Genomic DNA, 14,792 nt, shown 5'->3' on the forward strand with positions numbered 1-14,792 from the left:
GGTGACATTAGCTACATCTCAGTTCTAATGGAAGCACAGACGTCAATCTGCAGTTACATTATTAGCCAGGAGAACTTGTTGAACTTCATCAAGTGTTACAAAATGAGAGTGTAGTTAAGGACCAGCCTAACAGAAAACTACTGCGCTTATTCAAAGACAGGCAGGCAGATGTGAATCATAAGCATTAGGACATCAATGGAGCAATGGATGCATAAATTCATATTTTAGTAAGTACAGTGATACTAGCTATGAGCCATATTCCTATATGTACAGAAACAACATCAACCCCAGAGTGCTCCCTTACAACTGTCATTTGTTTATCTAATCTATTCTTTAGGTGTAGATGTTGTTATGTATTGGCATTCATGTACTTCTCAGGCCATCCAGACTGTAGTATGTAATGTAATGTAATCTGTTTTACTTTGCTATTACTTCCATTCATTACTGTGCTGTCAATGGCCTGTAATTTACAGGATTATAACATTATTCATTTGGTTTGTGATTAACAGTTGGATCCAGCCATGTTTCAAGCAAATTGTGCCCTGCCACATGTGGATAATAACAACAGATGTATTTTTTTACTCATCTGACACTATGGCCTTTCAGCTAGCCTCTCACTCCAATGCATCAAATACAGCCGCCTAATCGGTGGCACTATATGCTTTTATGTATGACTCTCATTTTTGGAGGCATCCTTCTGGTGCAGTGATCTAAAGAAAAGTCAGAGTCACAGGGACGTCAGGGTGTTGGGATGACTCGTAAACAAGACTGTCCCCTTGGAGACTGCAAGCAGCTAAGGAGTGAGACATCTTGCCTCTTTGTAATGGCAGACACTATCTGTGGTTATTTTTTAAGTATATTTTACTTCAGTCTATATTTCAAACTCATTGCCGACTGAACAATATTTGAGTGCTGCATGAACAGAGACAGATGTAGAAGAGTTAACAAGCCAGCGTCCTTAAATTCTTTGCGTAGCATAGCGCCTGAAATGGGGAGAATATAGTGTGTTTACTTGGGTGTCGATCGGAGCTGAAGCTGATACACAGCTGTGACTACCGCCGAGTCATTTGATGCAGGACTGAATGCTGATTGCACACTTTCACATTAAAGCCAGATGTTCAGACAGCTCAAGGCCACTGACCAAGCTGCTGTATTTTGCAAGGTGGAGGTGAGAACTCTAATCTTTTAAAAGACAAGCCAGTATTGGTGAAGTGCCTTGCCAGTCAAACTGTACCCCCATCATAAAGCCGTGTTTCCCTTATGCTCCTTCTCAAAGGAACAAGTGAAGTGAAGTGGCTTTTTTAACCCTCGAGCAAAATGTTGAATCCGATGTCTGTTAGAAAAGTACATTTTGATGCTGCATTTACTCCACCTCAGCACGGTTCTATAAAATGCCATCAGACCACATCTAAAGTCTATACAAGAGCTCTCTTTTGCATGAAACTGCCATGAATGTGAAATGATCTTTTTGAAGGGTACAAAACTAGCTGAGTTGAATAGTTGGAGTCATGATTGTACGATCAGAAAAGAGTTTTCAGACATTGTAAGATGATCTGATGAGGACTTCATTTGAAGCACACTGAGGCCTTTAGCTTCCAGTTAGTTCCCCTTAGCTCTTTCACCACCATTAGTCCTGAGGATGCTGCATGCCCTGAACCCCCTCCATGTCTCTAACACTGGTTCCTCTCTCTCTTATGTCTTTCTCCTCTTCACACGTTTTGCATGTGACTGTGTCTGCTGTGACTGATCCCAGGGCTTAAAAGGACAAGCAGGGGAGAAGGTAAGTTTAGGAGCATGTGCCATCAGCAGGATTACTGTACATACAAAATGTAGCTATTTCCAACCACTTGATAACTACAATATCCTGGCTTCTGTTTGGTGTCCTATGTTACTTTGATCATCTGTGGCCAACCCTGTCTGCTTGTCTCCATGTATGTTGCTTGTATCAGTGCAAGGAAGAATAGTCTCAAAAGAAACAGCTACATTTAAATAGGTTTTGTTTTGAGACATTGCTTTAAAGTGACTGTGGGTGGTGTTGGTGGTTAGACGTGCAGAGCTGTGCAGTGCATTGTGCGCACAGATAGCATGTGATTTAAATCAAAGACTCAAGTCTGTATTTTCAGACAGGAAGAGGATCACATTCTGTAAATGGTTTCCCACCCTGGTTGAATTACCTGAACTTTTTACACCATGAAACACAATAGTAACAATTTGTCACATATGTGTCTAGAAAGGTCTAATTTAAGACTCCCCAAAGAAAATGGAGAGACATTTATGGAGGCCACCACAGAGTACATGAGAACAATCTCAAAGAGAACTCAGAATGAGTCGAGTTATAGATTCAGATAAATAAATGTTATTGCTGGTGCATATTGCAACAGTTAAATCTTAGCTCTATGACATGTTGAAGTTACCATAAATATGAGCTGCCAGCTGGGAGAGGAAAAATTGAGCCTTAAGCCTCATGGTAGAAATTACATGAAGATAAATTGTTGGGAACGTACAGAGGGTGGACTCAAAACGCAGGACGCAGATCTCAGAGAAGGTGTTTTAATCAAAAAGGGTTCGGCACACAGGTGATCAGTCCAGACAGACAAACAATAACACAAAGGGTCAGGCAGAGGCAGAGTCGAGGAACACGGGCAAAAGTCAGGAAACCAGAATACACTAGGAGCTCAAGGAAAAATAATGCTGGAATGCTAGACAATCTAAGACGAACTGGCAAAGAAGGTGGGGGAGACAGACTACGTAAGCACACAGGAGGTGAGACAATGAGACACAGGTGAAACACATCAGGGCAGGTGATCACACAGGAGGAAGGACACAGGGACGGGAGGTGGCGGACCTGGAACAGAGACAACACTGTGAGAAACAAAATAACATACAGGAAGCGCAGAACAGAAACTGACAAAATGAGAGGGGAACACTTAGCTGAGGCGATGTGACACATTATATTTTAGGCTGTGATATCTCCCAGTTGGCATCATGAAGTGTGTCAACAGAGAGCGTGAACATGCAGTAGACCTGCCAATGTCAGCAGTACAGCAAAATCAAAATGATCACTTTTACTCACATCAGCGTGATGAACTGTACTCGCAAAGAGGATGTGATATCTGCTGCAGGTTGTTGAAGGTTGATTTTGAGCTCATCATAGAAAAGGAACTTAGTAAAACTGAAGGGTGTAGTACAAGGATTTAGTGGACTCTGAAGTGTGGTTGCAGATGGCAATCAACTGAATACTCCTGCACCGTTCTGTTCCAAGTGTGTGTAGGAGATCTTAATGGGCTCCCTTTAAAGCTAGGTCTGTCATTTAAGTAAGTTATTATCTTAGTTTAAAAAAAAAAAAAAAAAGTTAAACAAGAGATCTTAATAAGCTAAAGCATGGGGAACATCTGGGCCTGTATTCACAAAGAATCTTAAGGCTAAAAGGAACCAACCGAAGCAATCCAATAACGCCAGAGTTAAAATGTTTGGCAGCACTCTGGTATTTGGCTATGGGGAAAATGCAGCTCTTCACACGGGACTAGTATTACCTGGGGACCTCAAGTGATTTAGAAATTATCCCAACACGTCTGTGTTTCATGTGGCGCATTCGCAAAGGATAAGCAAACTCTGTGTTTTAACTCAATTTTACTGACATTATCCCCCGGGTCAATCGCACCGGAGCCCTTGCTGGAGCTTCTAAGTGCGTCCTTATAAAATGACGTCATGCATAGCAACAGAGAGTTACTTCTAGTTTAGGAGTTCAGTGTTTTCATAGATAAAAGTAGGTCTCAGCAGCTTTATGAATTTCTTTAAAGAAACAACTGCTACATAAAAACTTTTAGTTTTTTTGGTCCTAACCTTAAGATAAAAGTCTTTGTGAATATGAGCCCTGATGTATATCCATTAGTTCAGATTGTGTGCTCCCACCTGCTGGTCACTGGTAATTCCTCAGTTTTACTGGCGAGATCACTGCCTCTTCCTGTCCTACAGCTGTCTTCACCATGAAGACGTTTGTTAACTTGCATTTATGTTAACTTGTGTTTATGTCAAACCGTTTCATTTCATTTCATCCATCACTAATGTTACCTACTGACACTCTGGAATATCACATGTAAACTTTGTTTACAGTTGAAGACTTCATCAGTTTCACTACTGCTCAAGTTCTGCTTCATCTCACAGCCTTTTTTTCTGGGCATTTCTGCAATTGTTAGGCATGTGCCAAAATATATGCACACAGCACAACATGACCTATTCTCATCAGCCACACCGCATTTATGCTGAAGTGACTTTCATTGTTAGCACAGGTGACAGCAGATTTGAATGGGTTACTTTTTCTTTTTTTTTCTATGAACACAAGTTTAAGATTGTTATAAGATCAGTTTGAGAGAATGTTGCTGTGATAGGCTTATTGGATATAAATTGAAACACAATCCACTGGGCACCTTTTAAGAACTTGCTGACAAAGACTTCCTCCCTTGTCCTAACTGACCATATTCCCCAAATACTGAGAAATTCTGAGAAAAATCAGCTGCACTTGTTATTTTTTTTTCTATATTAACACTGACTAAACTGTAGCTTATTGTGTAAATCTGCAACAACCTCCACAGAGCTTTTACACAAGTGTTTTTGTTGTCCAACCAGCAAATGTCATTCCTGTGATGTGTTCTTCCCAGCAGTAGCATCTGCCCAGTGCTTAGCAGACAGACAAGAGAGGAAATAGTTGGTGAAGAAAATGTTTCTTTTTTCAGAAGTTGGTGGAGACCAAATCAGAGCTAAACAGATAACACATGTTAGACATACATTTATATGCTGGACAGAAACACCTCTCATATGAAATGATGGTATATGTCTGTGCCTGCAGGATGTGTACAGAGATGCGAGTTTGCTAAGATGCTCCCTTTAACAATATGTGTGCGTTGCAGTGTTCTGCTGCCCTCAGGTGGGCAAAAAAAAAGGTCTGTTGGATCTGAAGTTGAAGCATTTGGTAAAGCAATCATAACATCTACATCTATCAGCTGCATCAAAGCCACACAAAGCAGATTTACAGGGTTGTTCTCATGAAATACAATGTGATTTGTGATGTATGGCACCTGCAATGAAAGAGGAAACACTCGTTTTTGACTGTCACACCACAGTGATAAGTGTGGTCATTGTTTAGCTTGAACAGACCCAGACTGCAAGCACAGAGCCAGACAGTGCAGTTGCAGGATCACTGTACAGATCACCATTCAAAAATAATCTATTGGCTTCCTTTTCCTTTCTAGGCAGGGAACATATAGTTATAGTGGTATTGGGATTTGTCTTGTGTGTGGTTAGTCTCTCACAGTGGCTGCCAGGAAGGACTATCAAGAAATCCAGGAATTGTATACTCAGCAGACTTGGCCTTAGATCGTGTCTTAAGAGTAAGCATCTTCCCTTGGAAAGGAGGAGCAAGGCAGGCACAAGGAGAATACATGAAGACAAGCTTTTCCAAAACACTGAATTCTTCAAACAAATGGCTCCTGTGTTCTTTTTGAGGGAGAGCGACTGGCAAACTGAACCTGGCTGAAAGAAAAAACAGAATGACATGATGGACTGGTTTTGCAAACACAAAAAATAGCAAAAGAACCACAGCAGACAGACGTTTCACTCTTTACAGGCTAGAGAAAATGTAATTTCGAAGGAAATGAGATCTGTATAGTTTTGTTTGCTTGTGATTCCATAGTAGTTGATTTGATGTGTGTGTATTTGTTCTTGGTGGGTTCTGGTTTTAGTTGTGATTCTAACTTTGCCTTGTTACCCTGACCTCGTACAACCCAAGTAATCCAATCTGTGCACAAGTGCATCTGTAGACCTTCACTTGTCTAATCCACTTAAGATGTAGAAAACCAAGGAAGTAAGTTAAAACTGCCTCACATTACATAAGCCTCCCTTTCTATCATTACCTTAGCCTTTTGCTTCATGAGTAATGCATCTGCCGTCAAACGCACTCTTGACTTTTCTGAGTAGAAATTTGTTCAGAGATATTTAGAATCACATTTGTCTTGATGGATGACTTGGACTGAGATATGTCATGAGATATGAGTTGGGCCAGTTTGGTCTGCACAGTGGGATTGTGTCAGAGTCTGCACAGGTCACTGCTGACTAATTGCAGATTAGTTATTCTGAGTGGAATCTAAAGCCCAGAGAGGCACCACTGTTTGAACAGCCCTGCTGACCTTCTGAGTCACACTGTCAAGTAATGAAGGACGATCCTGATATCAGATTCAATTTGAGCATTTTTGAGGGATATGAGCATGTTTAACAACACAAATTCAAGCAACATTATGGAACAAAATAAAGAAATTATGGAAAGATGGAATGGTGGCAATCAGAGATCTTCCACACAGTGGCAATTCTTTAGCTTTGGTTGATACATCAGTGTGTACCATTGATCAACAGCAAATTGTCTTGGGAGTCAAAAACAGAGGAAGGCTATCAGTTATGTCACACTCTTTTTGTACGTCCTCGCTGTACTGGCAGATAGGCAGCCGGAGAGGGCAGGAGCAGGTGATGCAAATATGTCAAGATTTCTTCATATCTCTTCAATTTCAATATTTCTTCAATGTCTGCAAACGAATGGACCTTTGTAATTTGCCATGATGACATTATCCCAACATGTTGATGAAGGTCATCCGGGTCATGGTAATTCTAAGTGCTATATCGTAGGCAACTGAAACATGTCCAGTTGCCTACGATACAGCACTTGGTATCATCCGAAACGTTTTCACCAATGTCCAGACCATAGACATCCACAGGTTTACTGAAAGTAACAGTTTCATTAGGTCACCTGTCACAATAACTTCCAGGAGAGAGTCAGAGAGTGAGGAATGAAGTAGGCGACCAAGACTTTTTTGATTTATCAGCATTGGTGGTTGTTTAATGGTGTGTTCACCAGTTTTGCAAGTTTTCTCACATGTGTTTATTTGCCCAAACAGCCAGATTCCTGTATACAGCCACACTTACAGCCACTCCTTCAATGAATCAGAATGCATTCAGAAAGTCTGGGGACTTATGATAAACTAAGAACCGGTGTAGTAGAGGCTAAGATATCTTCACTTTTACCCAATGTGTAGCTCAGTTCAGAGTTCAGCATTTCCCATAATGCCACTTGAGCATGAAATACAGTAGACTCTATTCTTGACAACATATTTTAAAACTACATAACTTATACCTTGTGATGCAGGCTCATTAATCTGAAGTCTGATAACCCTGATGACATCACCATGACATCATCAGGGTTACTCTCTTCAGCTTGGAGCCCAGAGAGCTGAGCAGTACTCCACAAGACGTCTGACACTTTATTGCATGTCCACTAAGGTGCTGGAGGTATTTACTGTATGTGGGGGAAGTATACCAGCTATGCTGACATCGCTAGTGGATGTTTGCTGCTGCTATTACCTTCAGCTGACTGCATCAATGTGATAATAACATCCGTAGAGGTGACTGGGAGAGTAAGTGAATCCCTCCTCTCTCTGAACTTTTGGTTATGTTTTCATCTTTTCTTTGTATGTCTGTAGGGAGCACCGGGCGAGCCAGGTCTGTCTATCATTGGACCAAGAGGACCTCCTGTAAGTGTCTAAGTCCTTCTCCCTATGCTCCATAAACGTCTTATCTTAGATCAGTGCTGCCTACCTGCATACCAAAAACTTCTACAAGCTACAATTTTAGCTGACCTCTGCTTCACACATCAGGTTCTTAACAGACTTCTCGGTTTAGTTGATGACTAGACATAATGAATAATGCTGTAGATTTACAAACTGTGGAAAAGCAACAATTGTTCAAGAGGACTGGAACTGTGATTTGGCCATGAACTGGATCATCAATCATGTTGGTTTTATCAGGTAGCAAAGTGAGGAACCTGTCCCGGTCCAGCCACCAGGTTTTAATGGAGCGTCTCTTATAAACTGAATGTCTTAGGAGGCTGAATAAAAAGGTTTCCTTTAGCTTTTAGCTACAATATGGTCTCATAAGTTACATACATTTTCAAGGCATACCAAAAGGCATTTTTGATAAATAACAGGGTTTGGAGGAAGCTCTGTGAAGTAGGAGCCAAGTCCCAGTCAGTCAGAAACACTGAGGAGCTAGCTTACCACAGCAGGTGAGATTGACATGGAGACTCCTGTCATGACCTCCAAAGGAGTTAATTCAACAGAGCGGTGAGGAAGAGGAGAGGAAATGAGAGCTCAGACTAGCCAAGACCTTTGACTTCTGCACAACATTATCAATTCATCGGTTGTTTGAATGAGCGTGAAAGATATTTTGCATTTCAAGAATGGTTTTCAATGTAACAGCTCGTCTATTGACTGCAAAGGAGTCATATCGCAGTGATACGTATATTATGTCCAGTAACTTATTAAATGCATGCAGATGTTCAAAATCTAGATCTTGAGAGGCACTGCTTCCTGACAACCTGTTTCATTAGTCATCCTCATCTTTTCATTGTCCTCCTCTTAATCTTTATGTGCCCCTTACTCTTTTTCTGTCTTGTACTAGTGTGAGAAGCAGGGTAGAAAAACTCAAACAAGCCACCATCAGACTATGTTGGCTTACTTATCGACATACACTCACACTCACGCTTACAGGTCAACTTCTCTCCTCAGTCATGCATCTTTAACAGATTAGAGCTCTTTGTTCTCCTGTTCACTCACACATGCTTCATAGAGTCCCTGGAATCCTCAGTATCAGTCCTTGTGTCAAAATATATATCGTTTCATTGAGCTGCTTCCAACTGATTTTTATGTGAGTCTTTCAAAGGTAAAACAAACACACTGATTGTTTTCTGCTTCTCTTTAGGGACAACCTGGAACGAGAGGCTTTCCAGGATTTCCAGTAAGTCTTGACCCTGCTGTCTGGGTGTGCACTGTAAATGATGTGTTGGTAATATGTGTAAAAGCTGGGAATTTTCAGATTGTACCTTTTTTTGACAGCAAAGTGTATAATTATTCATTACTAAGAACAACTTGTTACTTCACTACGTGACTAGTTGTTTGTGAAAAACTCATGGCTGGATATAAAGTGACAGGAGACTGCAAATTACTGAGAACTGATGGATAATGAATTATAATTTTGAATTATGATTACCTCCTAAATGAACTGTTTCTAACTATTGCTTACTCAGCTCTCCAATGACAGGTAACCAGTTACTAATTATTACATCTTTATGACATAATTAGTCAGTTAGTAGTAATATCTTTGGTAAACAGAATAAAAAAATGCCTTCTGTTTGCGTTCCATTGTGTGAATTGGTATTAGAAAATCCATGATTTCTTCAGTCACTTATCAACTTTTGTATTTTTTATCACATAGATTCTGCTGAACAATATTTTCAGCTAAGCATAACATTTATCATTTTATTATATTTAAGTTTTTTCTGCCTGATCATTGTGTCATGATGTGAACACAGCCTACTGACAAAGCCCAGATTCTGTTTTGGAGCAGAGCTACAAGGCTAAAGACAAGACATTTGTAATGTAGCCTGATCCCTGTTCTCTGTTCCCTGATCATGGACTGTTCCCTGATCCAGAACTGTCCTGAATAGCTATTACATAATTACCAAACATTTCCATCACTTTGGCACTCATAGAATTTGTTAAAAAGACAACTTTTTCTCCCCTCTAGTTTTTCCCTGTGGTATTATTGTTGGTGCTTCTTTTGTCGTCTATTAGCCAAAGCCAAAACCAACCATAAGGATCCCAGTTTGAACTAGAACCCCTGATTTCAGAGCCGTGAAAAGTCAGAGTAGAACAGAGTTTCCACAGTTCTTCCAGTTGTTCCACTGTTAGCTTGGGATGGTGACCAGGGAAAACAATGTCTCTTCTTGTAAAGGTTGTGTAATAGCAGAGGTGCCTACCTTTTGCTATAATTCAACCTTCACTTTCTCTGGAAAAATCATGCTTGGTGTTAGACTGAACAACTGTTTGTCTTTGCTTACTCCCTCACTTAGTGCTGCTCAGTCATACTGGACCTTTAAATAGCCAGAGGATTTGTAAATTATGTTTGAATGTCTAGTATTGCTGCAGTATAGCCTGCAGTGGACCACTGACAGCTGCCAGGCAAGAAATTACTTTACTTTAAACCCACCAAAAAAGTTGCTCAGAACTATTCCCAATATGCCACCTGTAACCAAAGTTAAGAGATCCTGATGACTGACTTTTTTAAACCCCTGTGAGATGCTATGATAATTCTGAATCAGAGCTAAATGAACCTAAAAGTAACTTTCCCAACATTTTTAATTGATCTACACATACAAACACACACACACACACACACACACACACACACACACACACACACACACACACACACACACACTTTACCTTGTTATGTATTCAGGCAAATCCTCTTGTAATAGAGCTAGCTGTTGGTGTAAACATTTGTAATGCAATGGCTGGTTTTCATATGTGCTCTAACATCTCCTTTTCCTTTATCCTAGGGTCCAATTGGGTTGGATGGCAAGGCTGTGAGTTTTCCACAAGTTCCTCTCAATCAAATAACCGAGCAAATGAGTGTTCCTACAGTGATTATCAGTGATAATGACCATAATTAAGCTATGAATGATTACAGTCCAGTAAAAACATATATTAGTGTTGTGACTGTTGGGGTGTGGTTTGGATATTTACCCAGAAAGAAGGTGAAGTGCATTTAGGTTGATTCTGTGATTTGACCACCGGCACACACTGTTTTTATGTTCACACAGGGACAGAGCGGGCCGAAGGGAGACATGGTGAGCATTCCTTACATTTTTATAAACATAGTTAAACCATTAGCACTCGTTTGGCCCATATATAAATTATGCGCATGTTACATTAAATTGAGCAACCAAGGCAAACACAGTCACAACACTCATTGTGTTGAACCTTGTTTTGCTCTTATGGTCACTTTAGCTACAAGTTTATTTTGTGCACACAAAGAATGAAGGAAAACAGAGTGAGGCCTGTTTTTATGCAGCACAGTAATGAGCCAGCAGTCAGGTGGGAGCTGTTAGCCACATGCTGTCAGGCGCTATTGGTGCATATAACTCTAACCAACTGAAATTGGCACTAAAGGATTTTAGAGTGGTCTAACTGGGGCATCAAAACATTTAATGCCTCAACTTTGCTTTTCTTAGCATCAACATTTTAAATCTCATTTGCATTATATTTTCTCTGCTGATGGATGGCTGTGTAGATTCAAGATTCTAGATAGCATGTAGCATGATTAAAGTGTTTTAGTTGGCTAACCTGAATGCCATAGGTTGACCGAAACCCCTCACACCATGTTCAATCTCTTTAATTGGCCTTTTCTCACACCAATTTCCATCCTGCTGTGGAATCATTTCCATCTTCCATACATATTTGCAGAATAACAGAGCTTTGTTCTTCCTTGTGTGCTGTGACTGCAGAGGTCATTTCAGTGTTGATAGTGATGCTCTGGCTTTTATCAGTCCCACTGCTGATTTCTGTAGCTCTCACACCTTTGCAGCTTGAGGACACTTAATCTGGGTCAAACAGACAGGCCTCATCATGCCAGGATTTGTGTTTTGAAGTGGAGGACTTTCATCTTCTGCATCCATCTCCAGTGAACTCCATGCCAGTACAAATGACAACATTTCCAGGAAGCCAAGTGGGGTTGGATACTGTTGAAATGATGTTTATGGCCCCATAATGAGCTGTTCCCCAGTCTCCTTCCTGACAAATGCCAGGGACTATTGGAAAGGGCTTTGGGGGCTTGTCTGGTAAATGTGTAATTCACAAAGTGGCTTTGAGCTCCTGGGTCTATGGGGTCGCCAGGTTGGGGTGCACTGGATATGTCCTACTGGGCCTTCTCCCTGTGTTCATTAATCAATAACTCACTGAGCCCTGACAGCTACTTACACTGGGCACACCCCAGGGCCTGATGGGAAGTCAAACAAAGTGCTTCGCCTACAACAAGTAATTGAGAATGACACATGTAACAGCTGACTCATCACTTTTTTTTTATTTCACACTTCTTAATCGGAGGATTTTGTCTCCAGTCATGTTGGATTCTTTCTAAGCTGGAAATCACATTGGAGACTGACTGTGTTGCTGTTGTCTTTCAGGGTCAGCGTGGTCCTAAAGGACTCCCAGTAAGTGGCTGAAGTTTGTCATGTGATAATAATTTGCTAATCTTTTAACTGCCAGCTGATCATCTGTTTGATTCATTCTGTGTTGTGTCTTGTTTTGCTCTCTAGGGAGAACCTGGACCCAAAGGGGAGAAGGTGAGACCTGGTTTGCGCTATAGTTTTCCAGCCAGCAGTGGTGGAAGGATCAGTTCAGCCAAAAATTAAAAAAAAGGTTATAAACAAAGTTGTATCAACTTAATGTGGGATCTCAGGGCTTCGCTGAACAAGCTGTTTTTGTCAGTCCTCAGCTAAGTCAGTTGAATAATGTAAAAAAATAAATAAATTTGTTTCTCCAGAAATGTTTTGCAGACTACAAAACTTCACCTGACTTTTCATCAGCACGAGAGTGAGAATATAATGACTGAATTTTCATATTGGGTTGAAGTGTTCCTTTAAAGTCCACAAAATTAGTATTGCAGTATCTATAAAGTTGACTTCAAAAGGAGTTGGGGTTCTTTTCAAACTCCAAAAACATTGATCCTACATTCTCCACAATGCAACATGACAGCTTTTTTTCAAATGCTCCATGCCTGGTAAACACCATAGTCTGCCCACAGTTTGTAACATCATTTTCTAATTGAAATGTGTCTCCTTCCTCAAGATGAAATAAGACTGAAGATAAGTTCAGGGGTTTTCTCAGATTCGGAAAAACTTTTTTGGGCAGCACAGAACACATTAAACTGTTTTCACAGGCTGACCTGCTTCACCTCACGTAAAGTAAATTGATCTTCATGTGTGGACTTAAAGTTGAAGCTGATAATGTAAAACGGGTGAAAACCTCAACCATGTGCGGGCTTTCTTCTGATTGGACTTTTGTGTGTTCTCTCCAGGGTATATGTGGCGACTACACACACAGGGTAAGAAAACAACCAATTCTATCTCATCACTGTTTCATCATCAATGTTTGTGCTTAAATGTAGAAATCAGTTGAATCTCCCTTTCGTATTGCAATGTAAATTTTATGATTATGTAAAACTGAACCTGTACTGTTGTCCATCCCACAGTGTCTAACATTATCTCTTAAAGGTCCACTCATATGTACAGTTTTGTGATATCAGAGCCAAATAGGAAAGAAAAGCTGGACAGACTAACGGCGGGTAGCACAGTGATGGGTAGCACATGTGGAGCTCTGCACTTCTTTGAACTGGCTGTCTCTGGGGTTTGGCTAGTTGGGAGAAAACAAGGCAATTACTGGAGGCCTGCTGGACCATACAGTCAGATGTGATAAGAGCCTGGTTGTGGGGGTGCCAAGAATAAGAGTCTCCTGTGTAAAAAGGGAATTTTCCGATAGCTAAGTCCATTTCCAGTGTAATTCAACCTTTCAGTTGTTGAACCGCTCCTGCTAGGATGATCAAAGTCAGGGTATTCTGTCCATTAAATTCATTTTTCATACACCAGTCTCCTGCAGCAGTCTGTACGGGAGGTCCCTTCCCAGTGTCTGCAGCCCAAGGCCTCAATACTATACTGAGACCATATTGGGTTGTTTGGATGGACATAACAGAGCTGACAAAACCAGCAAGATCAGCAAATACTTTGTGTAATATGTAGTTCATCAACAGCCTCATTATTCAAAGAAAAGTTGAACATGTTTGAAAATGTGCTTTCTTCATGAGAATAACATATGGTGACTGATATCAATCACATATGTGTGCTTAAGAACAAATGACTCAATTAGCCTAGCTTAGCATAAAAACTGTGAGAAACAGCTTGCCCCACTACATTCAAAGTAAAAAGAATATACCTTCAATCAACTAAAATCTCCCTGTTTAACGAACTGAAACTCTTTTGTTTAGCTCATACAAAAAAATGTGCATATCTCCGCCAAGACCCGGCAGACAGTCCCCTTTAACTCAGTTACGACTAATCCCTTGAATCCCAAATTCTGTTGCTGTTAGTGTTAACGAGCCACACCTTATTTCTTCTAAAGTGCATGAAGTAAAAGTCCCGGTACATCCATATCATAAATGACTACTTTACATTTCTGCTCACAAATCGCTGTTTTGTCTTGCATCCAGTGGAAATGCAAAGCTAGGCTAACCATATCCTGAATTTAGATCTACAGTGTTCCTTTGATGTAAAGTCAGGCTGTACCAGGCTGAACTCAGTAATGGCTCAAATACCACCATTCCCAGCACTGACTAAATGACCACTTCCCTGGTGTGTAGGGCCTCTTTGCGCAGGATCTTCCTCTGAAAACCCTGGCTGCCTTACGCTCCAGTCAGGCTCTGATGTTGAAGGTTTGTGGGTGCCTCCAAACACCCTGGTCGATAACCTGAGCAGGGGTGTCACAAAGTCGTGCCGCAAAGAGAGCCAGTGCCCAGGAGCCAAGGCACTCCTCAACCGTCTGCTCTCCACCTAAAAGAAAAAAAAGATCAGGGTGCTGACGATTCATACAGTTAGTTAGTTGAATTGTTACTGGGACCGGGGGGAAGATGTCAATATTAAAGTTAAATCATGGATGTGAATTTAAAAATGACATTTTCCATGTGTGAACATGCAGTAAACATAATAGATAACAAAATGACATTTCAAGAATTTTAAATTTTAAAGCTACTTATAGACCTTTTATTTTCTGTTGATTCTGAAGACTCCTGTGGACAAAATATTACTCTAAAGAAACTGCTGATGTCCTCATTTGATGTCGATCTTATCACAGGATCAGTAT

The 14,792-nt window shown here is 40.7% G+C and overlaps 1 protein-coding gene across 21 annotated transcripts in view; it reads left to right on the top strand.

Annotated features, from left to right (window-relative positions):
- Positions 1–14,792, top strand: part of col13a1 (collagen, type XIII, alpha 1) — a 127,558-nt gene that overhangs the window by 62,433 nt on the left and 50,333 nt on the right. For 13 of the 21 annotated variants that reach the window (XM_037123572.1, XM_037123570.1, XM_037123583.1 and 10 more), the window contains 9 exons: positions 1,754–1,780; positions 7,524–7,574; positions 8,800–8,835; positions 10,439–10,465; positions 10,703–10,729; positions 12,065–12,091; positions 12,197–12,223; positions 12,958–12,984; positions 14,293–14,364. In XM_037123572.1, the coding sequence (XP_036979467.1) occupies positions 1,754–1,780; positions 7,524–7,574; positions 8,800–8,835; positions 10,439–10,465; positions 10,703–10,729; positions 12,065–12,091; positions 12,197–12,223; positions 12,958–12,984; positions 14,293–14,364 (321 nt within the window). The remainder of the gene's footprint in view (positions 1–1,753; positions 1,781–7,523; positions 7,575–8,799; positions 8,836–10,438; positions 10,466–10,702; positions 10,730–12,064; positions 12,092–12,196; positions 12,224–12,957; positions 12,985–14,292; positions 14,365–14,792) is intronic. The other 8 variants (XM_037123582.1, XM_037123584.1, XM_037123589.1 and 5 more) reach the window with 2 other exon arrangements.

The sequence above is a fragment of the Acanthopagrus latus genome, chromosome 15 (genome assembly GCF_904848185.1).
Source record: "Acanthopagrus latus isolate v.2019 chromosome 15, fAcaLat1.1, whole genome shotgun sequence".
Classification (NCBI taxonomy): domain Eukaryota; kingdom Metazoa; phylum Chordata; class Actinopteri; order Spariformes; family Sparidae; genus Acanthopagrus; species Acanthopagrus latus.